We start from the raw sequence: 23,019 nt of genomic DNA, 5'->3' as shown, positions 1-23,019 counted from the left end.
GTTGATGTTTACAGTTAAGCAGAATGCTGATTCACATTTTCAGTTTCTTCTCATGACCAATTGTATTGGTATCCAAAACACAAATATTTCAACAGTTCTATTTATTACATTATGTATTTTATTCTTAGGTTAAGGAACTTACTTGAAGCTTCTTTTACCCCAGTGCATTTTTTTTTCTTTTTGAATGTGAAGTATTTGACTCTTCACCTAAGCACTTTAAGCAAAAACAAAAAGCCACAGTTGCTCTGAAGATGACCTGTTCTCTATCTTAGAGGTGAGAAGGGATGTGGAAACTGAGACAATTTTCAATGGAACTGGATTCAACTTCAATAAGACTGAAATTCCACCAAGGGTACAGAAATCTGGGCTTTGTCAAAGATTCTGAGTTAATACAGTTTTTGACATTTCTCTGTTTTGAGATTAATTGTATCAATACCATGGCTGCCAAAATGTTTAGTTAAAAGAACCTTGTTTTCAGTTTATGCTAAAAATAGTGCTGATGTTGGCAGAAGCACTCTGAGCCCTAGAAGCTGTACTTGTATTTGAAGTTCGCTTGCCATCTGTTCTTTACATTTATTTTAGTAATATATGTATTTTTTAATCACTTTTCACACACACACACACAAAATAGATTCTGATTGAAGTGAGACACCAAAAGCACTAGCCAAATCCAGTCATAATATGGCCATTTACAGAACAAGTTCCCCCCATAAAGCTTGTGGTGTACCTCATATCTGATCTGCAGCACACGACTTTGGCAGTATTTATACAGAAAAGTATGATCTGACATTTGCTGAATTACTGCTTTTGGGTCTGATTAAGCTCTACCCCTTCATTCTGTTTTACTTTAATGGAAGTTAAACAGTTAAACTTATGCCTCTAGAGAATTGGTGGTGCTCTGTGTGTAATTTTGGAGCACCTTTAGGAAGCCTTTAAATGATTCAGATGCCTTTGTGGCTCCTGACAGGGCAGTGGGTATCTATAAGTTGAAACACCTGCTCCTGGGAGATAAGCAAGTTGAGAGAGTAGTGCTGTATACAGAGGCTTTGCATTTTCTGTTTTGTGTGGAAGTGATCATTCCATTTCTGATGCTATACTGTCTTTCAGGAAATAGCAGCAGTGTTTTAGGAGTTGTTTTGGAGCTGAGAAAGGGAAGCAGTAGCTGGTGGTGATCAGAGCAGCAGCGGATAAGAGTTCTGTATTTTAACACAGTTGAGTTTTTCAGTCAGGAGCATAAATATATCATTAGTAGCTAACCATAAATGGGAAGGAGATGGCTTAGTTGTCATGCAGCCCTTTGAGGATCATCATGATGTATTTCTAGAGAGACCATCAGATGCAGTAAAAATGTGCCAAATATCCCTTTATCCTGGAAGTCTGGAGTGTCTCACGGTAGGCAGGTCACCGTGTTGTCCCTTTCAGCTACATGCAGCTGTTATCTGGGAAGTGTCCACGCCAAGTGCAATTTCCAGCAGCACAAGGAACATCCTCCAGTGCAGCACAGAATGGTCTTATCCTGATGTGCGTCATCAAAAGGACAGGCAGCCTCACTGGGTACTCAGCAAGTAAAACTTGTATTGTTTTTATTTTATTTTTTGGCTTGGTGCATATTTGCTGACAAAGCTAAGGTTGTTCCAGTATTGTTTAGCTGCTAGAAGATTCCTACTTGACCTTTACAAAAGAAGCCATTAAAAACTATCTTAGTAACACCAGAATCTAGAAGACAGGAATGAGTGTCAGAGCAGATTGCATAGCAAAGCATACATTGAGAGAGTGCCTGTCACTGGTCATCTTGCAGAAGTGGGTTCTTATGGGTAGAGATGGTAGCATCCTAAAAAAAATAAAATAAAATAAAAATCAGCTTCAGTTATCAAGGGGCAGAAGTTGGCTTGTGCCAATTTGAAAGCAACTTTGTCCAGTTATTTTTATACAAGCCTGTGTAAGTGAGAACCTTGCATTTATTTTTGTGGTGGCTTCATGAGCCCCTTTGCTCAGCGGGCTCTTACCGAAGCAGAGGTTGGACAGAAGGCAGCTATCGCAGCCTGCTGTGATGTGGGAGCTCTCAAATTGGCAGGAAGCAGGATGTTTTGACCTCCATGTCTCTTTATTTTCATGAGTTGCTTTATTTGAGCAATTTCTATGCATCACTCTATATGAACTCTTTAGAAATAAAATGAGCTTTTAGTGATCTGAGAAACCTCTAATTTGCGAGAATGTCTTTCACAGGCATTGGCTGAAACATCCTGTTTGCCTTTCTTAGATTTAGCGGCTTAAGTAGTATCTTTAAGGCTTACTGTCATCAGACTTTGCAGATGAAAATGAATTCCAGAGGGTTGCTTTTTTTAACTGAATCCTTCTTAAATGATATGGTCCTGCTCATTATGTTCAGCTTGTACCAACTGAACCTGTTGGAAATCTTCCGAATAGGAAACAGGGACAAAAGGGCAGCTCTTGTTACAATTAGAAATGTTGCCCTATTCTACAGGCTTAATGTGGTATAACTTACCCTTTGGTGTACATTGTTTCCTAAATTAATTAAGGAGCAGTAATTGAAAAAGTAGCATTTACAAGGAAAGACAATGTGTGGGGTTTTATTTTGGTTGTCTTTTTTTGCAGATAGCATAAAACATTGATTCTGCTATCAAACCTGTAGGAGATCAGTTTAAATTGCAGAATCTAGAGAATAAGATCAGTTTGCATATACATTTTGGTTATCGTTGTAACTATTACGTATCTAATGTTAATTAAACTTTTGTTCAAGTTCCAGATAAGTCATAGAGTATTCTGCGGAAACAAGAAACTATATTAATGAGCATCAGCTCCTTAATTATCCTTGTGACTACATAACAGGGACACATTCATGTCATTTCTTTGTGCAATAACTTTTGCAAAGAAGTATTTTTAAACTGATCATTAATTTTATGACCACAGAAATGAGATGCAAAATTTATGCTGTTGTCATTGGCACAAGTTCAAGGCACTACTGACATTATGTGTGATTGTAATGGAATGGCTGCCAACTAATGAGTCTATAGACATTTCATTTGAGCATGCTTTGCTTTTAGAAGTCTGATTAGGCAGTAATGCTTTCAATTATGCCAGCAAATTGCATTGGATACATTTACCTGATGCCCATTGTTGCTTTGTAGTTTGGTTTTCTATTACATAAATGCAAGTTGAATGCTTTTCTTTAATTTATTGGTGCTTTTGGGGTGTATTTTTAGGTACTTGGCACCTGAAGAGAGGAGTAGTGGCTTGTGCTGCTCAACACTGACTCCTCTGACTGCTTAAGGAGTAGCACTGACAGTTTCAAACACAATTCTCTCTAGCCTTCTTTAAGAGGTGAGGTATAAACTGCAGTGCAGCACCTTGATGGAGGAGAATGTAGAGAAAAGGCAGAGATCACTGTTGAGTGGAAATGCAGGGGAGCCCACAAAATCAGCAGGAAGCCTTTCTGTAAGCTGTCAGGACCTATATGCTTGTGTATTGATAGCATACACTCCTAAGTTGTCTTTTAACCCTGCCAAAACCCAGAGCTGATAGTAGCCTCTAGTCATTGTTTCACGTGAGCACAAAAGCGCTGTGAAACGCTGCCTGTTAAAGCTGCAGAGCACGTTGAGTCAGCTTTCCGTCAGCACGACTGCAGCTCATGATAGATGAGTTAAGGGTTGCGTTTCAGTGCGTAATATAGACTTGAAACACTTCTGTTTAATCTAAAACAAAAAATGAAAGTTTTGAGCTTAATTTAGACCTGCATGGCTGTAGGTTACTTGTGATTCTTTTAGTGTCTGTTCTCCATGTTTTTGACACACAAAAACTTGGGGTACCTAAATATACTTCTGCATGACATGAGATCTATATATTTATTCTGATTATCTTTCTCATCTTTTTTTCATTGTCTTCAAAGTCTTCAAGCCTTTGTTTACAGTTTAACATCTAGTGAATGCTTTTATGGTCTTAAAATCTGTAAAGTCATTTTGTGTAATATCTTTTTTTTTCACAGTAATTCTTGTCTTGTTTGAGGATTATTTTGAATTTGGATGTTATGGACTTGGGTATTTGTTTTATTATGAATCTGCATTTCATGCACACCTGATTTTTGTTCTCTCTGATACAGTATATACCTGAGAATGTACACGGGGTGGTCCAAATATGTATGTTTATATTAAAAAGCTTGTTTTTTCTCTAGATCATCTGGGGATTGTATGAATGCAAAGCACAAAGGTTCACTGACTGCAAAACCCTTACTATAATTAGAAAGTGCAAATAATGTATCCTGGTGGAAGAATGGGCTAAATGTGCACATTGCACAAAAAAAATCACAACTTATCTAGAAAAGTGCATTGCTGAGAGGGGTAATGAAGTTATTTCTTGAACTGAAATGATTCCTTTCTGTGTGTACTTCCCTTTCAGTCATCCAGAATTCAGATATAGTGAGGTGTATTCTTACTGTTCAATCTGTGGCTTTTGACTGCTTGAGTTTGTTGTTTGTGAAAATGTTTTTCTCTACAAACACAGCCTAATGTTTTAAATTTATTCTGGAACCAAATGAGCTTATAGGTGGTAAAAGGGTATTTTTGACTGATAAACCAGAGATTTGAAGGTGGGTGTTCATATAAACTTAGCTTCTTTGCATTCTAGTGCCGGTAAAAATTTGGAGCAGAAAAAGAGTGGAACAACACCTAAGAGCACATAGGCTGTAAATATAACGTCTGCTCTTTTTATACAGAGACTATTTTGTAAAGTGTGTACATTTAATATGTGTATGTATGCACAGAGTGAGAGGCAACTGGTCTCTTGCATGCAAGGGTGGAAGATGATCACGCAGGTTGTAAATATGGCATAATCTTGTTCTGTTCACATGCTGTCTGCTCTGTGGCTTTCTGTTTGGATGAAGGAGTGAATCCTGGAGACGGATAATTTACTTCTGATTGGTTTGACAGGTGTGATGAAATGCAAATATTTTGATCAGATTAACACTGTAGCTTGGAGTGCTACCGGAAGTTGGCTGTGTCAAAAATAGATTGGAATCAGGTTCAGATTCTAAGCAGTAGTTGTATGGCATTGGGACTTGAAAGGAAACCTTGCCCAGAAAAGTATAGTAAATGAATAAAAAGAAAATTCTATTGGATGTTTAGCAATTTTGGACTACAAAAATGCAAGTAAAGAAAAAAATATATATCTGAAAAGAAAATGTTGCTTTTATTTTATTTTATTGTTTGTTTTACTAAGAACTGGGTATAGACTGAGTTTTCCATGTTTTTACATTTTAAAATAGAAAATTAAGGAATAAGACTCTCAGCCATAGCTAGACAGCCCAACTGGCTTCTATGGATGCAGAGAATAATTCTGCTGTGCATGGGGGTTTATTTGGGAGTTTATAAAGTAGCAGTGTGATACAGTGCTCCAAAAGAGAATATATGAATAGGGATGTATGTCTGGAGAGCTCTGGAAAGCTTTTGCATGTGAATATACCAAAAGGAAGTGTTTGAGCAATTTTTCTTTATGTAGTTTTTAAGAAAATGGAGGGCTATTTGATCTGTTGGAGCATCAGGGTTATGATTTTGGTTTGATGACTGTGTCAGCTTTAATTATTGGATATTATTTTCCAAGGCTGTTTCTTTAACAACAAAATCATGTGGTTCAGGTTGTGGTATCTTCTTAATTTTCATTTTTCCCTCTATAATTTCCAGTATTTTTTTTCCCCCTGTGCTTCTTTGCCTAGTTGCTATGAAAACAAAAAGCAAGCTTAGAAAATATACTGGGTTTCAGGAGGGTGAAATTAAATTAGTCTTATTAAGCAAAAACCTCAACTGTAGCTATTTCTCTTTATTTCCCAACATTTAATACGCTTTGGTCAGCATCGTGCACAGTTCATCTAATAACACAACTTCTGTTTGTTTATGTTGTGGTAGGGCTCTCAGTTGTTTGAGAAATCCATCTCTAGAGTGCTGCATTAAGGCACCCCTTTGGACTGGGTACTCTCAGAAGGTGATCCCGTTTTTAGCTTCATGGGAAGAATACAGCACACACTATAATTGCAGAGTGCCCCTAATTATGATGAGGAAAAAGGAAAGTGGGCAGAGGGTGACAAAGTGTTGCCAGTAGTTGGGTGGGCTTCTGGAAGGAAGTTGCTGTAGATCCCAGATTCTGTCTACACTTAGAGACTGTCTTCCTGACAGCGTTTGTTCTTGCCCACCTCTTTGCTGTGTTTTCTTCTGAGAATAGGTTCATTATAGGACAGTGTCTAAGAAAACCACTCCAACAAAATGCACTTGACCAATTAGTGTGTTGCTCCAGAAGAGCAGCATTGAAGTACAAGGTGCATGAGGAATGGGCACTTTTGAGTTTGAAATATTAGTTAATATCCTCCTTAACAATGAGATTCAATTATTCAGTTATAATGAAAATAGTTGCCTTAAGATTCCATGTTTGCATGATAGACTATATTAGCTAGTAAAGTGGGTTTGTTTTTTTTCTTGACTTTACAGAATTGGAAGATGAGGAAGAGTCAGAGAGCTCCTTTTCTTCACCTCCTGACAGTGTCTCAATAGCATCTGACCGATGTGATAAAGAGGATGAAGCACATTCTGATGGTATGTGTCACTGTTTATCTTAGAATGTACTAGATTTGCCAGTTTGCTACAAACTCGTGTAATGGGAGCCTCGTGATGAGAATGTTAGTGTTGGAAATCAGATAAACAGATAAGCATCACAGCTGGACAGCTTTCCTACCTTTACACGAACCTTTAAAGGAACAGAAGAGCTCTCTCTAGTGGTCCTAGAGCATAGTGAAGCTGTCAAAAATGTGCATGTTTTTTTTCAAACCCATGCTTTCTCGTAACAAAACATCTTCTGTAGATGCGTATGTTTTTATAGAGAGATCAGTGGCTAAAGCAGTGTGAATATTTGTACTAACAAATTGTTTGTTAATTCAACATTATCAGATTCTTGCTTAATTTTATTGGGCTACTTAATGGCTTACTGTATTATTTATCGTATAAATAATGAAACAGTTTATGTGATTGATATTTTTCTGCAAACTCCATGCAGAATAGGTTCATAAAATATTAAATTAATTATTCCTGCAATGTTTCCTTGCATTAAGATAGTCTTTTGTAGAATGTTTTTGTTGTATGCATTTTAAATTTGAGTTTGCATAAAAAAAGGGAAAATTGAGGATCCGTAGCTGTTTTCCATGTTGTTTTGGTTTGTATTCATTAAATTTAATGCTAAATGTGGCTGTTTTGAAGACATGAACGATTGAATATTTCAATAGCTAACAAGCTTGCTTTAGCATAGTGTCCATATTTTTGAGGTTCATTTATTGTATAAATAATATTAAAAACCTTCCATGGATAATACAAGGCAATAAATTAAGTATATGTACAAATAAATTAACGATGTATATTAATTTGTGGCACTGGAAGTTAGACTTGCTAGTGAATGATGTTTCCTGACATGATATGATGATCAAACTGTGCAGCTCATTCTCGAAATACAATTGCTGAATGAAAATATGCTTCCCGCAACATAGCACTCCACATTTTATGTTATCCAGATTATTCCCTTTGGAAACATAAATTGCTTTTATGAGGTATAAAATTATGTCTATTGCAGAACAGGGATAAGTCAAGTACATGCATAAGTGATAAACCTTCTAACCACTGATTCAGAATAACTCAGGGTTTTTTTTTATATTCAGAACTCTGTAAAACGTGTAGCAATAATAATCCCACTTTTTTTTTATATTGAGCTTGTTGCATTTCAGCAATGTGACCTTCTACTAAATATATATATATATAAACAAGGCTTTTTTGCTTTCTTGTTGAAATGTAATTATCAGTCAAATTGAATATGGCTTTTAGAAAAGCCAAGCTAATTTTCCAAACTACATATGAACGCAACTTTCCATTTATTTATTTTTGCTTACAAACATAATCTCAACATTATTTCTAATTGTAACTTAATAACGTGGTACTGATTGCATAAAGGGTTTCTGACAAAACTGTATGACTGTTTAATAGGAGATATGATTATATATTTATTTCAAAACAAGTTAATCAAGAAAAAAGTGATAACGTTCATAAAACTAAATGAATAGCTTAAGAATGCTGATACCAGAGTATATAAATTACTGCACGATTTTGTTCAGATGAATAATTAATTTTTAGCTCATTTTGGAAGTTGTAATTATGAGACTAAGTCTGATACCCACCCATTGGTATCTTCTCTCATTCATTAACGTTTTGGGTGGAAATATGGTGGGTATGATTTTGCTACATTTAAGGTGATGTTACCTTGTTGTTCTTTCTACATTTTTGGATAAATTCTCCTTAGTTACCTAGTGGAAGCTCTGCATGAGGGAAAGTTGGCAAATTTTGGTCTGTAAATACATTTATTTTAGGATTTTTTCCCCCCCCTTCTTTGATGTCCACTGTGCCATTTTAAGAGTGTCTTGATTTTAACGTACATAGATCATCATTCATACATAGCCACGTAGACTATGTATGAAAATCCACATTAGAAGAATCTTATAAGAGGTGAATTGATCCTCAGAGGTGCAATTTTGTTTCATTATTCATAGGCATGATGGGCTTTGTTGAAGCTTAATACTGTACTTTTATTTTTTAGCAGTCTGCTAATGCTCAGTATTTAAGCCTAGTGAAGCACCTGGATCTGTAGGGCAGACATTTGGTCTTATGCAGTGCATAGGTGTAAAACCTCATTTGCGTAGAATCAAGGCTCTCAGCATTAACAGAGGGGCCTAACTGTAGGTAATCAAATGGAGAAGCGTCCTTTATTTGAGTGTATCCGTATTATTTTATATAAACCTTTGAAACATATTTGCTGTTTGAAAAACAAAAAGGTATATGTGTGTATTTTTACCTTTATGTATTTGAATTGAAGACTTCAAGATTTGCATGACTTCTGAAAGCATCGCTACTTGGCTTTGCTGTGTTACTGTCTTACTGTCAAAATATGATTTGTGAAGGCACCCGCTTGGTAACAGATAAAGAATTAGTGTATTACGTGTATGTTACAGTCATCGTAAAATCCTGGAGTTTTTGTGTGACCTTTGTCTAATGGTGTATTAATTACACGAGAGATAATCCATTTAACAATAAGTATGGGATAACTAAATTAGCGCAGGTCACCTAAAGGCCTTTTGTCAAATCTGATTGTTATGTTGTCCTTTTGACTTTTACCTTATGGTAGGCACTAACAAAGTATCTAAACTTTGATGGATTATAAACTCTAAACATGATATGTATTTTTCATAATGCTAATGTAATTTTCTAGGTACTGAAAAGGTCAAACCCACACGTCTCTGTGTGCATTCTAAGTCTGTCTTTCCTTTTAATATTTCTTTTTCTCTGTTCCTCTGGTTCAAAAGTTCACTCCGTTCCCAAATGGCCACCTAATTTTCCAGTTATTCCCTCAAGCCATATGTGTTTTGGTTTCTTTATGGTTTATTAGGTACTGTAGGAAAGTAGCATAAGTTATATCTTCTAATGAAATTCAAGCACACTTCAGTGATGCTTTGACTTGATTGCTGGCAGCAATTAAATCACAACGAAGGAGAATGATGCATAGGCTTACATGTCCAGACACCCTACAGAAATTGGAAGAGGGATAAAACACAACAAAACCCCAAATAAAATAACAAACCCAAACCCAAGACAGACAAAACAAAACAGCACTGCCAGGCACTCAGTTCTTAACTTGATTTTTTTTTTTTTTTTATTGGCTAACAGCCTGATTGATAGCAAAATCATAACTTGCTGTATGCTAACAGGCAGAGTTCACTTGTAGGTTATTGTGAGCTGATAAAGGGTTAGATGGAGTTTTGATTTTCGCATTGGTCCTTGGTGCACCAGATTAATGGAATTTCAATGAGAGACTGGAGTAGTCACAGCTTTGTCAGAAAAACAGATGGAGATTCTATAGCCATGTCTGCTCATTAATACCAGTTGCCTGAAAGGTGTACTACTTCTCTATACAAAAGACTCAACATAATTGATTTTTGAGTGGTGTCTTTTTTCACTTATTGATGGCTAGGTTTCTTGAAACTTAAACGACAGGTTTTTGTATAGTACATTGTATTACAGTGTTATGCCTTGCAGTTTCTTACTCCTCTTCCATATGTATGTTAAAGAACATAAGTGATGGAAAATACATTTCTAGGTTCATTAGAAAGCAAAGCATACTGAAATACTGACTTTATTTAAAGTTGCTGGCAAACTTATTTTCAGTTGAGGTGTTAATTAACCATGAAGTTGTCATATTAATGGGGAAAATGTTACTGTCTTTTATTTTATTTTCAGGTTCCTTAGGTTAATATGAAATCTAGGTTTAATGCTATATTAAAACTTTCTTAGACTTTAACAGTAAAACATTCTTCTATGATCCCCATTGTTTTGTTTTGTTTTGTTTTGTTTTCTGTGAAACCTTTGGTTGATGATATAAAAACTTGATTCCATGCTAGGTAATGCCATTACTATTAAGGAATACAACTTCTGTATTTTTGTAACTATTGTGAGTGGACTTGTGAGTGAACCTACCACTTATGAAAGAAGATACGTCCAGTTAGCTCCTCAGGGAGTGTGTGATTTAGTAATTACTGGATTTAAAATGATCACAGTGAATGCTGGTAAAATAATTTAGGTCACCTTCGTTTCTATGGGTAATCTAGAAATGTTGCCTTGATCATGTGAAGGTGAAGAAAGTACTAAAAATGTGTCTGAGGACTTGTATGGTCTTCAAATTATCCTATTTGACTATAGTGTATGAATAAAATATGCTTTTTTAGTAGAAAACTCTTAAATGGAGTGAGAATGTCAGAGGATTAGGTAAGCTGAGACACTTATGAATGATACGTAAAGCTTCAGCCTTCAGTGTTTTCTAGGAAGGAGCATTTTGAACCTTGTCATAAGCAAAGTGTACCAAAGAGCAGCTTGAAACATGAAGAGTATTTTGCAAACTCAGTTTATGATTGAAATCCACATCTCTTCTTTTAATCTCTCATCCTAAGTTAAATGGGATACATGTAGGAACAGGTGTGTATAAATTCTCAGGATCAAATCTGCTTATAGATGAGAGTGTTAACCTTGTTGAAATAATAGTCAAAAGATGTAAAGAAATTCAGCTCCTCGTTGGACAGGGGAGATGCTATAGTCAAGTAAATATATAATCCTTACCATACCTGAAATGATTTTTGGCAGTCACCTGTCCCATCTTTCCTAAAAATCTCTAACATTGCAACTTCACTATTATTCCCAGTCAATTTGTCCTAATGCAGCACTGCGCTTGCTACTAGCAGATACATGTCCTAAACTTTTCTTATCACACTATTGACGTTTCACTCCCTTACTGTCCATAAAGGACACACAGAAGTTTATTTCCTTTCTTTGTCCTTTGTCATGTATGTATTCAGAGACTGAAAAGAGGCTTTCTACCTCTCCAAACTTAACTGCTGTTGAAAAAAGCAAGGAAATGAACTGCTTGTTTGTTTGTTTGTTTACAGGATCCATAGCAGTGAATATTGCAGTAATAACTTATTTTGGAAAAGAAAGACGTGTAAAAAGAAAAAAAAAAAAGAGAAATCATTTGAAATATGGAAAGCTAATCGGATTAATTTTGGTTTAAACCATTGTGTAGAACAGAAGGGATTAATTTCTGTCAGGAAGCAGAAGTTTCAAGTGCCGTTTCAGCCCCGTTAAAGTCAATGGTAAACTTAAAAATAATACCGCGTAGGTTAACAGTGTGTACAAATTGATGATACTAAAACGGTTGAACTTCTAATTATCATGATGAAAAACTTCCTATTAAACAATAAACCCCTGTGTTCTTTTAACATTTACCTTTCTCCCATGGGAGAAATGACATGGTTTGTTGCTCATTTTATTTCATCTATGTTGCTTCAGTGACTGAGCAATAACAAAACAACCATGTATGCTGCACCACTAGACAGGACAATATCCACAATAAAAACAAATAACTTGTTTGACCCATTCTTTTTTGTATTATATCATAGTTTTATTCAAGATATCTGACTACTGTAAAAAAAAGAACAGAAAGCTGAAGTGCATATATATATTTTTTTCCATTTATTTTACGTTGCTGGTTGGGCTAATGGGCTAATGTCAATTCTTTTACATCACGTGTAGCTGAAATAAAAAGGAAGAGAGAGGCTTATCCTTCAGCTTCCTTTATATGGGATAGGATGTTCAATTACAGGTTTAGGACCTTCTTAACACTTTCCTCAGCTATAGAAATTTCTACTTTCTGATTGCCTTTTAATTCTTCGTTCTTCTTATTAAGGAATAGTAGCAAGTCGGCTTTCATTCTGCTCCTTACTCCATCCCTCACAGGACCAGGCAGATGAGTTAAATCAGAGTGCTTGCTGCTTCATAGTACCTCAGTGGCACCTTGAGAAGGGTGATAATCCAATACCCTTCTAGACTTGAGCAAGTCCAACAGGTAGTTGCTACTGAGTTTCTAGGCAAGAGGCTTCTTTTTTTGTTGTTGTTGTTTTTCATGTCTACCAAGAAGGTCAGGGCGATGGGTCAGCCTTCAGCATACACTACATGGTATCATTTGATTCAGGCTTTTCTTTTCATCAGAATTGATTGTTGGGTATTTATGCCTGTAGTTAATTCAGTGTATGCACATAACAACACTAAGTAAAAGATTTTCCCCACATTTATGTTTTTGTGCTTTCTGATGAGTGCTTTCAGTGGAGGTGCAAAGTGCATTTGTAGAGCTTAAGCAAGTAGGAAAAGGACCTGTTAACTCTCAGGTATCATGCAATCCAGGCACTAGTGTAATGGATTTGTGTTTGTTCCTTTTTATGAAAGGAGGAGGTTGCAATGGTTTAATATTTATGAATTTTGAGATTAAATCTGAATGGAAAAGTAAAATCTGTGTCATTAAGAAGCTAATTAAAGTGTTGTGTAAACAAGAAAAAAACAATGCAAATTAAATCTTTGCAATACTCACAGTATGGACAAGTTCATTGTTGCCATGCTAAAAAAAAAAAGTGACTTGTAGACATGGTTCACTGCTTAAAAAATTGCAGCAGGAGCTACACTTCCTGCAGACATTTGTCACTAGACAGACAGGATTGGTTTGATAGTTTGCTCTGAATTTTTTTGTGGATATTCATTTTGTATTACTTTCAAGAGTGAGATTAAGAGTAGAGTATGAGACCAAAAATATTGAATGTTGACTTTTCTCCACACTAAAATTATTACTACAGCTTCCTAATTAATATGGTTGAGAACCTGTTCTCCACTATCACAACTGAAGGTATTATCCCACCAGGATGTTATCTTTCTGCTGCTATTGGTAGGCAAAAATACTTCGAGGCTCATTTTGTGCAATGAATTATTAATGATCTCGTACTGTAAAATGGGCTAAAACCTTTTCTGGTCTAAAAAAGATTTTCATGGCTTCCTTCTTGAATATCCTCTCTGCCTACCTGAATGTACATGACTTATTTTATGGGTACTATGTCATAGTCTGATACTAACTTTCCAGAGGTATCTTAGTCTTAGTAGAAAACACCTTTTTCCTGTTCAACAGTCAAATTTTGTATTTCTGCATATACTGGTAATATGTGAAATATCCACAATGCACATTCAAAAATGCAGTTAATTTATGTGCCTCATGTATCTGCTATTGTGCCTTGCCACCTTGTAGTGAAGAGGCAAAGGGAATGATGAATGTGGAATGCATGTGATTGGCCCCAGAAGGATGTTTGTAATGTGCTATAAAATGAGAACATGGAGACAAGTGAAGTGATGGTGGCCTGAGTCTTCTTTGGTAGATAACAGGTGAATTGTTCCTTCCCAAGGACAGGTACAGGACATGGGGACATGGACCTAAATATTAAAGTTGCCTGGGGAAAAAATGAATGGATACAATATCATTGAATTCAAATTAAAAAGCAAATCAAATGAGCAGACTATCCCCCTCCAAAATAAGCAAACAACCCCCACAAAAAACAAAACAAAACAACCCAAAACAACAAATAACTAAAAAAAAAAAAGAAATTGCTTTCTTACAATTATATTTTTGCTCAGCAATTTGAGTTTGTAATTCCGTGGTGGTAGGGTTAAAAAATTGTCTTTGTGTAAAATTAAGAATGGGGCGCTTTTTCTTCTCTCAATGGCTTCTTCAGAAACTGACTTTAGTACTATATTTTAACAGAAAAAAAATTGGTGAGATTATGACCAACATTGATTGAAGATTTTTGGAACATTTTAGCAAAGTGGTTATTGTGTATTTGTGTAGTATACCTGACAGCTAACAGTTAAAAAACACAAAAGAATATAGTCAAAGTATTGACAAGTGCTGAGTTTTTTTCTGTAATCTATATACGCAGCATTTGGGTTTATAAAGCAGTAAATAAATCCTGCAAAATAATAACATTTTATTTTTACTTGTATAACCACAAACACCTGCAAATTTTCGTTTGGCAATATTAGGGACTATGCCATGCAGCTGACAGAGGCATGCTTTAGTATGCACTGCTTTTTTTTAATACGTGGCATACATTTTTCTTTTCTCGCAGATCTCTGGAATCTTCCAGTGTCCTCATTTGTTTGAGTGATATTTAGAATTTGGTATAAAAATAATGTGAAAATGCCATAGTGAGCTGGTGATAATTGATTTAGTCCATCACACTGAAATACCCCTTGTTTCCCTCTTCTTCCTCCCTTGGGCAATAATCATGGGATCAAGCTGCCAGTCTGTAGATATAATTTTTCCAGCAGTGCCATCTGGCTACTTGGCACTAGAAGTTGTATTGGCTTCTTAGCTGTTTCCACTGATTTTTGTCAAATAGAAGTCAGTTGATGAGATGTCTTCTGCTAGTGGATGCTGATCTTTTCGTTCTCAGTTGTTTTTTTTTTTCCCTAAAGTGAATATTGTTTTTTTGTTGGAGTTTGTAGAGAGCTGCTGATGTTTATTTTTTATTCTACATTTTTATCTTTTTTTTCTGGACAAAAATATGGATTTGTGTAGAAATTGGCTTCTTTTAATTATCTTAAAAGTATTTATCATTTTTTACATTTAAAGAAGTATTAGCGTGTTACCTCTGGTTATTATAGAGCTTCAACAGTTAGATGGAATTTGCTCTTTTTTCATTCTTGGGAACTTTCACTTTTTAAAGAAATTATAGATAAACTGTCAGAATTCTAATATAATAGACCCTATTCTGATAGGTCTGTGTGACAGAAGTGACAGGCCTTACATTTTGGAAGACTCAACCAAGCAAGACTTTTTCTATGTATATATTTTATTACAAAATATAAACCTCTAGAAATTGATTGCTCAGCAGAACAAACACATCTGAGGTTTTTCTATTCAAGTCTTAGAAGTGTTTCGCTGCCATGCAGTATGATGAGTAAGATGGCAGCGCTCTGTAAATAGTGTTTTAATGGACAAATGAGGCGGGAAGAGAATTATCTCGATTAATTTATTTAGCTGTTCTTATTATTCACTGTTTAATTAATTTTTTGTTCATATATATATATACACATATAAAAGCCTAAATACCCTGGCACAATATGAATAATAGCATTTAAGATAACTTGTTTTTATTTACTTAAAAAAAAAATATCTCAGAATAATTTGGGTGAAATAAAAAGAAAATAAAATCCAAAGCATTCTCTGTTATGAAAATTCCTGTTAGGACAAGGCTAACTACTTTTAAAAATCCTTTCATTTCCTTTGAGTATGTTTTCATTTTAGCCACATTAAGTGCCATGTGTCTGATAAATGAATTATACTCATCTGTGGCAGGAAATCTGATTTATTTATTTATTTTTTTAATATTTTAAAAGTTTATGGAGCTATCTTAAAATTGTTCAAGGTAACCTTGTGAACTCTCAAACACAAACAGTTGTGTTTAGTGGCCTGTTGGAATATTCTTAGATTATTAACCCTAAGAGTAGAAAATAACAAGCGTTACTTATTTATCCTAGTCATACTATTACCCTAATGTCTGTGTTAATGAAATACAATTCAATTTTTCTTTAAATCAATATTATTGTTCTTTCCCGGCACTGGAGAAATTGCCCAGTACTGGAAATGATCGGGCTAAAAACCTTAAACGGGACAAAGAAGGCCTCGGTGAGATTTTCATAGCAGTTGATTTAAATGAAATTCCAAGGATCTCTCAGTATCTCTTCATAGTCGACTTTTAACAAAAAAGAGTAAAGGTAAGGGGTCTGAACATGGGTCTCCTTATCAGTAACCTGGCTCTGATATGAAGCGGGTATTTTTAATGTATGAGTTCAGTTGAAAGAATCCTCAGCGACAGCGATAAAGCAATGATGGCAAATGTAGCTAAATATGCATGATCTATTATAATAGCAGAAGTGTAAGTCTTTAGCTTTGCAAAGCATGTTTTCTCCTGAATGATTTTAAGGGGACTGGTATATCGTGATGTTCAAAAATAGCATCAGACCTTCTTTTTGTTCATAACTAAATGCAAAGATAAAATGCTGCAGCTAATCAATTGGCTGGGATGCCACCTCATTAAGATTTACACAATCATCAAAAATGCCCAGAATTGTTTGTTGGCGATATCCTAACTCAAATATATAAAGGGGATACTACAGCATTTTTCTTGAGAATCACGGGGAGTTCAGTGACCTTTTGTGGCAAATTATGTAGAAAGAAAATATTTATATTCATTTAAAATAACCTCCATGAAGAAATAGTCTCATTACCCTGTTTGATCAATTTCTTGTAGCCTGAACTGCAGCATGCTGCTATTGCCATCGGTTGATGGAATACACTGAGAAGTGGCTAATGGTGATGGTGCTCATCAGGACAGGGTTCAGCCAGCGGTCAGCAACAAATAATTCAAGACTGTTTCTAAGTTTGTGGCTGGTGGAATTTGCTTCTTGCCCCAAGCCAGCAGCATTGCTGAGCTGGGCTATTTGATTAGAAGAGGAGCATATTTGCTTCTTAGCAACTGCACATTTGCACAACACACAGAACCTATACTGCCTCCAAAGGTTTTCCTTTTGTGATGGTGGAATAATACTTCCCTGTTGATTGACAGACAAAAGGAATCTTTGCAATGCAGAAGAGTTTACAACCAATTTTTCCTTTGTCTTCTGTATACTACTTAATTTAGTATTGCCTGATACAAATCTGTATATGCAGCAAGACAGTCCACAATTTGAAATCCTGCATTTAAGCTATTGCTGCTATGCATATTTAAAAGACAGATGCACACTTAGGTTTAATCATTGGCATGCACAGCTTTTTCCCTAGCAGATCTACTTAGTGAAAATTATTTTCTGCTGTATTTTGAAATGGCTTCGTGGATATGTATATTACCATCTCCCATGCAAGAGTGACATTCCTTTTACAGAAGGTGATGATAGAGTGAAAGGTGTCCTGTTTTTAGTGTGTTTTTAAATGCATTAACAGAAGCGTAGCAGCGATTGCAATTTTAATACTCCCTGTGTGTGTGTGTGTACTTCTCAATGTAACATTTCCTACAGGAAGTGAATCTACAGAAAAAAATGTGTCTAGTCAGGGGAAGGCGAAGGTATTTATAACACTGGTAATCCTTAAGACAATTTAGGGAAAAGAAAGCCTGAGATTTACAGTCCTACGAGGGCAGGGCAAGAAAAAAAGCAAACTTTTTTGTTTTTTTATGGCTTTACTGCTCTTTTCGCTCCTGGCCAATGTTTTATTGTGGAAGTTTCCGTGGTGCCATAGTGGAGCAATAAATTGCTGATGTGGTTGCTGAAATGCTGCATGAAATAGTCCAGCGAATGCTAATGTGAATTTTTGATGCCAATATCTGCTCGTGTATTTTCCTAAATAAAAGATATATTTTACCTTTTATAACTAAAAGCAATGAGAAGCACCATTTAAATGTGGGTTTTATAGTCTCTTAAAACTGTATCTTTTAAGGGCAAGGGAGGATTAAAGCAAGAGTACAGGGTAAAAGGACTGGGCCATACATACTAGCATGGTTAACATAAGCATCCAGGAGTTCACGTACTATTAACCATCTTGGCGGCAATTTGAAGCTAAGAGGAGAGAAGAAAGCAATCTGATAATGGTGAGACAATAATAAACCCCAGATGCCCCTCTAGGTAAACATTAATCCTACCGAAGTCTTAAATTCTTCTTCTTTTTATTTTTTTTATTTTTTTATTTTTTTCCATCAGCAATTCTTTTATTAGTCAGGTAATTTTAAAATCATTATACAAAACTTAATTTTCTTTGAGATTTTTAGGGGTGGAGAAAGACGGATGAAAGAAAGTGAAAGAGGTAAAGGGGAAACAGTAGGCATCCTGGGAAACAAGTCTATGGGGTGTGCATGCAACTAAACAAGAGGTAGGAATGAGTGCCAGTGTTGTTTTAGAGGCTCTGGAAGGGCTGACTGGTGGCTTCTTTCTCTTTCTGCTAAATTTGAATGATGCAGATAGAAGAGTTTTGAAGAGTGTTTTAACATACTGGAAGGATTTAGCAGAATGCAGGGAGAATTGCTTTGTCTAAATCTGTGATGTTCAAAGCGGTGGCAGTGTGGTAAGGTAGCTGCTTGCTATGTGGCTGAATTGCCAAGGAGATTCTTACACTTTGAGGACCTAATTTTAGTATCTTGGTACCTGTTAAGCTGTTACCTGTGTTCTACACCAGTATTATACTTCTTTCAGTAATATATTCACAATAAATTACCTTAAAATATATATATATGTATTCAGAGAGCTTTTAGTAAGCAGTAGGATTTCTGAATGAGTCACTGAGATATGTAGGAACTGTCACGTAGCTATTATGAAAATGTGACTATATCCACTGCAGAATGCAGTAGCTTTTTGCAATAGCACTCTAAACAATATCCAGCAATTTAAGAGCAGGATATGAGGAATATATTACCTAATTGAACTGACAAGGGTTTCTTTTTTTTTGCATAGGTAGATGCAATTATTCAAATTGGAGGTGGGCCAGAATGCTGGGGTTAGTCCCCTCATCTTGCTAATTAGGCTTTCAGTTTCATTAACAATCACTGAGATATTGGGTGAATGGCTTCTGTATGAATGTAGCCATAGCATAAATGGCAGAATTAAATGCATGTTTTAAAATGTGCGGAACACCAAACGTATGAAGACTGAAGGCAGCGTGGCTGTGCCACTGACATGTTTGTATTAGAAGCGTTTTATTTTCCTTTTACAAGATAACACCTAGAAGGCTTTCTACTTTTACAGATGCATAGATTGGACAATTAAATTAATCCAGGATACTTTAAACCTGGAGTAAATTTAAATTTGAACAGTTCGGAGGAATCTGCAGTTCTTCTCTTTAAGACTTAATTTAGGAAATATTGCTTAATGTATATGGCATCTTTGAATTCCTTTGCCACTCTGATACCCTGTCAATGGATTTTCTTCTTTTCATGTTAATTGTCCTTTGTCCTTTGGAAACAGCCATTTTGAGGGAGTTCAGTTTGGTTTTTGTTTTCCTTTTTAAGAGAATAATAATGAGGTACAGTGAATCATACCATGCAATATTGTTACCAAATAGCTGCTTGTTATGTTTTGAAAAGTGCTTTGGGCATCTAACCCTCAGTTAAATCTCTACGCCAGGCCTAAAGTTCTATAATTCTCCATTTCCACGTTCTATAATTAGTGTCTTCTCCTCAGGTACTTCAGGTGGAGAATTTCTTCAGTACAATTGCAGTTAGTTGCAAATAAGATATTGAATTAAAAATTACCTTCAGTGAGGAAAGATCATGAATATAAAACAAGGTGAAAATACCACACAAGAAGTAAATACCCCGCATCAGAATGTTTAAAAATCCCAAAAGTTGTAACTGTATATATGAAACTGAAAAAGCTAAAAGAATGATAATGATCTCAAAAATTGATGAATAAACTGAGTAGTGAATAAGAGGGTTTTTTCATTATTTCTTCATTGCCTTTTAAGAATGGAAACTGAACAATGCTTTTTGAAGATGTTACAATAGAGAAGGGTGTGCTTAAAATTTAACTAGTTATTTGGGTTGTCGCTGCTGTACAGATGAGGCCATGATTTGTTCTTTTGGTTTGATGCTTACGCTGATGATCCTCCTGTAATTCTTCATAAATCCTTTGGGACTGAAAGTCAGTTATCCAGCTCTCATGGCAAATACTCTATTATTAGAACAGAACACTAATACGCTAGTACTAGTATAGTCTTACAGATGTAAAAGCTAACTTGGTTTTTGAATGTTTTTGAACAAAGTGAACTTTGTATTTACCTTCCACACTTGGAAATGACTTCTTCAGCTGGTATGTTATTGGCTAATACACAGATGATTAAATAAAATACCTTTCAAGAAGTACAAACAAATAGCAGAATTCCCCAATATTCTTCTAATCTTACACACAAAAAAAGGACTTGCTAGTTACATAACGACACAAATGGGTATAGATAATGCATGAAGAAGTTGATCCTGGAGTCTTGTCCTTTAGGACTTCCATGACTCTGAGTGGCATCCACATAATGCTCTTTAACACAGTTTTGCTAGATGTCTTTCAAGAGTTTGTTGTCAGAGTATGTTGTTCTTAGAGAACTTACATTTTGTTCAAGGAAATCTGACAGTCTGTTAGCAGAGCTATTGTGGATGGAAATACAGGAACCAATCCTTAGGATGATCAGATTTTTATTCTCATAAAATGGTACTGTTAGTAGTTGCAGATTCACTGACTACTTAGGAGAAATTCAATTTACGTGCAATTTGAAACTGAGATTTAGCTGTAGGTATTTTCATTGGATCAAAGCAGCTTTAGAATCCTAGACTCTGTGTATGTGTATTTACTTTGAATTAGTCCATGCTTCAGAGAGCCTAATCTGGGTAAAGGCAAGAAGTGAGAGAAAATGTTTGTAAGCAGATACGCAAATATACCACTGCAGGACCTAGGTTCTGTCTCTACAGGAGATGTATAGCAGGCATTGAATTTAATCTGTCAAAGCAATGTTGTCGTCTAGAAAAAAAAGTGTACCTGTCAACTCAGATAAAGTCCAGGTGGTTAGGACTGCAATGGTATTATTCTTTACAACGTGGTTTACTTGTTGCTATTTCCATGTTACTATATCTAGGCTTTAATATTCAGCATAGTTCTTGATTATTGGACACAGCCACCTGTAAGAGCTTTCTTAACAATGTCCTACAGTAGACAGATGCTGTTATCCATTAACCTGTAGGATAAGATTTTGAGATGCAGAGATGGAAAATAGATAGTGGAGTTCTCCAGATTCAGGGGCTCTTTTCTAGTGGGTTAAGTGTTGCTGTGTTATGCAAAGATCAGTATATGCACAGGCTTCATAATTCATTGTTCATGGCAATAAATTAAAAAGCAAACAGATAAAAACCTACAAATGAAGAGCATGAATTTAGGAAGGGAAAACAAGAAGTAGTCCTTGAAAGAATTATTTAAGTAGCTATGGTATGAATTTATACATAGGGGATTAATCGTATTCTTTTTGAATTAATAAAAATTATTTACGTACAATTACTTGTTTTCTTTTGTCATCACCATCTCCAAGTGTGACAGAAGCTTGATTGTGTAGATACATTTGTAAACTAAACCTACTTCTTACAGTTGATACTTTGTTCTTTGAGAGAAAGTGGGATTTCAGAAATTCCTGTCAAGTTGCCGTGTACGATAGCTACCACAGAAGAAAGTATGCAGTTTTCCTTGAAATGCATACATACACGACATGCCAGTTCACATGCTGTAACCTTCCTCCTGGCCCTTCTCTCTTCCTTGAACCGCTTACATTACTTCGGGAATGTGATGGTGGTGGAGGTTTGCAGCAGGAAGGAGAAACCAGCAGGCCAAAGTATTAAAAAACTCAAAGTATTTCCACAAATAAGTGAATGCTGCTTCTCTTTTATGATGAAGAGCAGCAAAAGCAAAGTAGCACTGACTTGTCCAAGATTGCAAAAGGAATCTGGTTTTGAGCCAGGACTTGCTCTGTTTTCTAGCTCCTGCTTTACATGGTAAGTAAGATCTCTCCATTATGTCTCATGCTTTCCAGCTTTCTAAGTTTCTGACAATTTGAAATGGATATTAAAGGGACTTAGGGTAAACTTTTTTCCCCATCCTCATAACCACATCATTTATTAACAGATGTCATGCAAATGCATATACAACTTCCATGGATTTGAGTGTTATTGTAAATGGTAAAGAAGTTCTCTTGGGTTGGGTTTAAGCTGATGCATTCTTCTAAAGTACTAGAGGTGTTTGAAGTTTTGTGTAACGCCATAATTCTGGTAATATTTTTAAAAGAAAACATTGGTATTTCTTTAACCGTTAAAAAAAATAAAAATCAACAGCAAAACCAACAACATTCTGCTCAGCTTTTTGGAATGAGAAAAATCATGTAGTTAGCACAGGTTGTAGGACCACCCTCCCAAAGCTTCCTAAGAGTTATGGCAGTGTATTGTACTGCTGATACAGTTAATAAAACAATTTTCCCTTACTGGTTAATTTGAGGGAGGTCTTTCTTCACCCCCGCGCCCCCCACCCAGCTTAAAAGAGCAATTAAAAGAAATTAAAAGGTGCAATTTAAAGGTGGGTATCCAGCAAAGTGGGTTCTGGAGGTGAGGGGATGTAATATGCTTTCTATCTGGATGATCACAGCTAACTTAAATAAACTGCTGGAAAAGTTTATGAAAGTTGCTCTTCAACTTCCAAATGATAGAAGTGATTTGGCTTCACTTTAAAAACAGCAGCCTAAAACTGAACTGCCTAAGTATTGTCATTACTCCAAAGCAGCATAATTACCATTAGGAGAGAATTGGTTCCTTTAAAGGAAAAAATAATGAAGGGAAAACTTCTTAAAATGAGTTTTATTACATTTTTCTTATAAAATTAGTCTTTCATTTTGTTGATTAATGTTTGAGTTTAAGATTTTGATGTAGGCATTTCACCATTATAATTCTGAAATATGGGAAGTCCTTGAAAACATTCCCGGATTGCCTTCTGTCTGTCTGCC

At 35.6% G+C, this 23,019-nt stretch overlaps 1 protein-coding gene across 1 annotated transcript in view; it reads left to right on the top strand.

Annotated features, from left to right (window-relative positions):
- The window catches only part of SKAP2 (src kinase associated phosphoprotein 2), a 108,767-nt gene that overhangs the window by 15,945 nt on the left and 69,803 nt on the right, over positions 1-23,019 (top strand). The window contains exon 4 of the mRNA XM_072330203.1: positions 6,492-6,596. Coding sequence (XP_072186304.1) covers positions 6,492-6,596 — 105 coding nt within the window. The remainder of the gene's footprint in view (positions 1-6,491; positions 6,597-23,019) is intronic.

The sequence above is a fragment of the Excalfactoria chinensis genome, chromosome 2, assembly GCF_039878825.1.
Source record: "Excalfactoria chinensis isolate bCotChi1 chromosome 2, bCotChi1.hap2, whole genome shotgun sequence".
In the NCBI taxonomy this organism is placed as follows: Eukaryota; Metazoa; Chordata; class Aves; order Galliformes; family Phasianidae; genus Excalfactoria; species Excalfactoria chinensis.
This window is presented reverse-complemented; position numbering and strand designations above follow the sequence as displayed.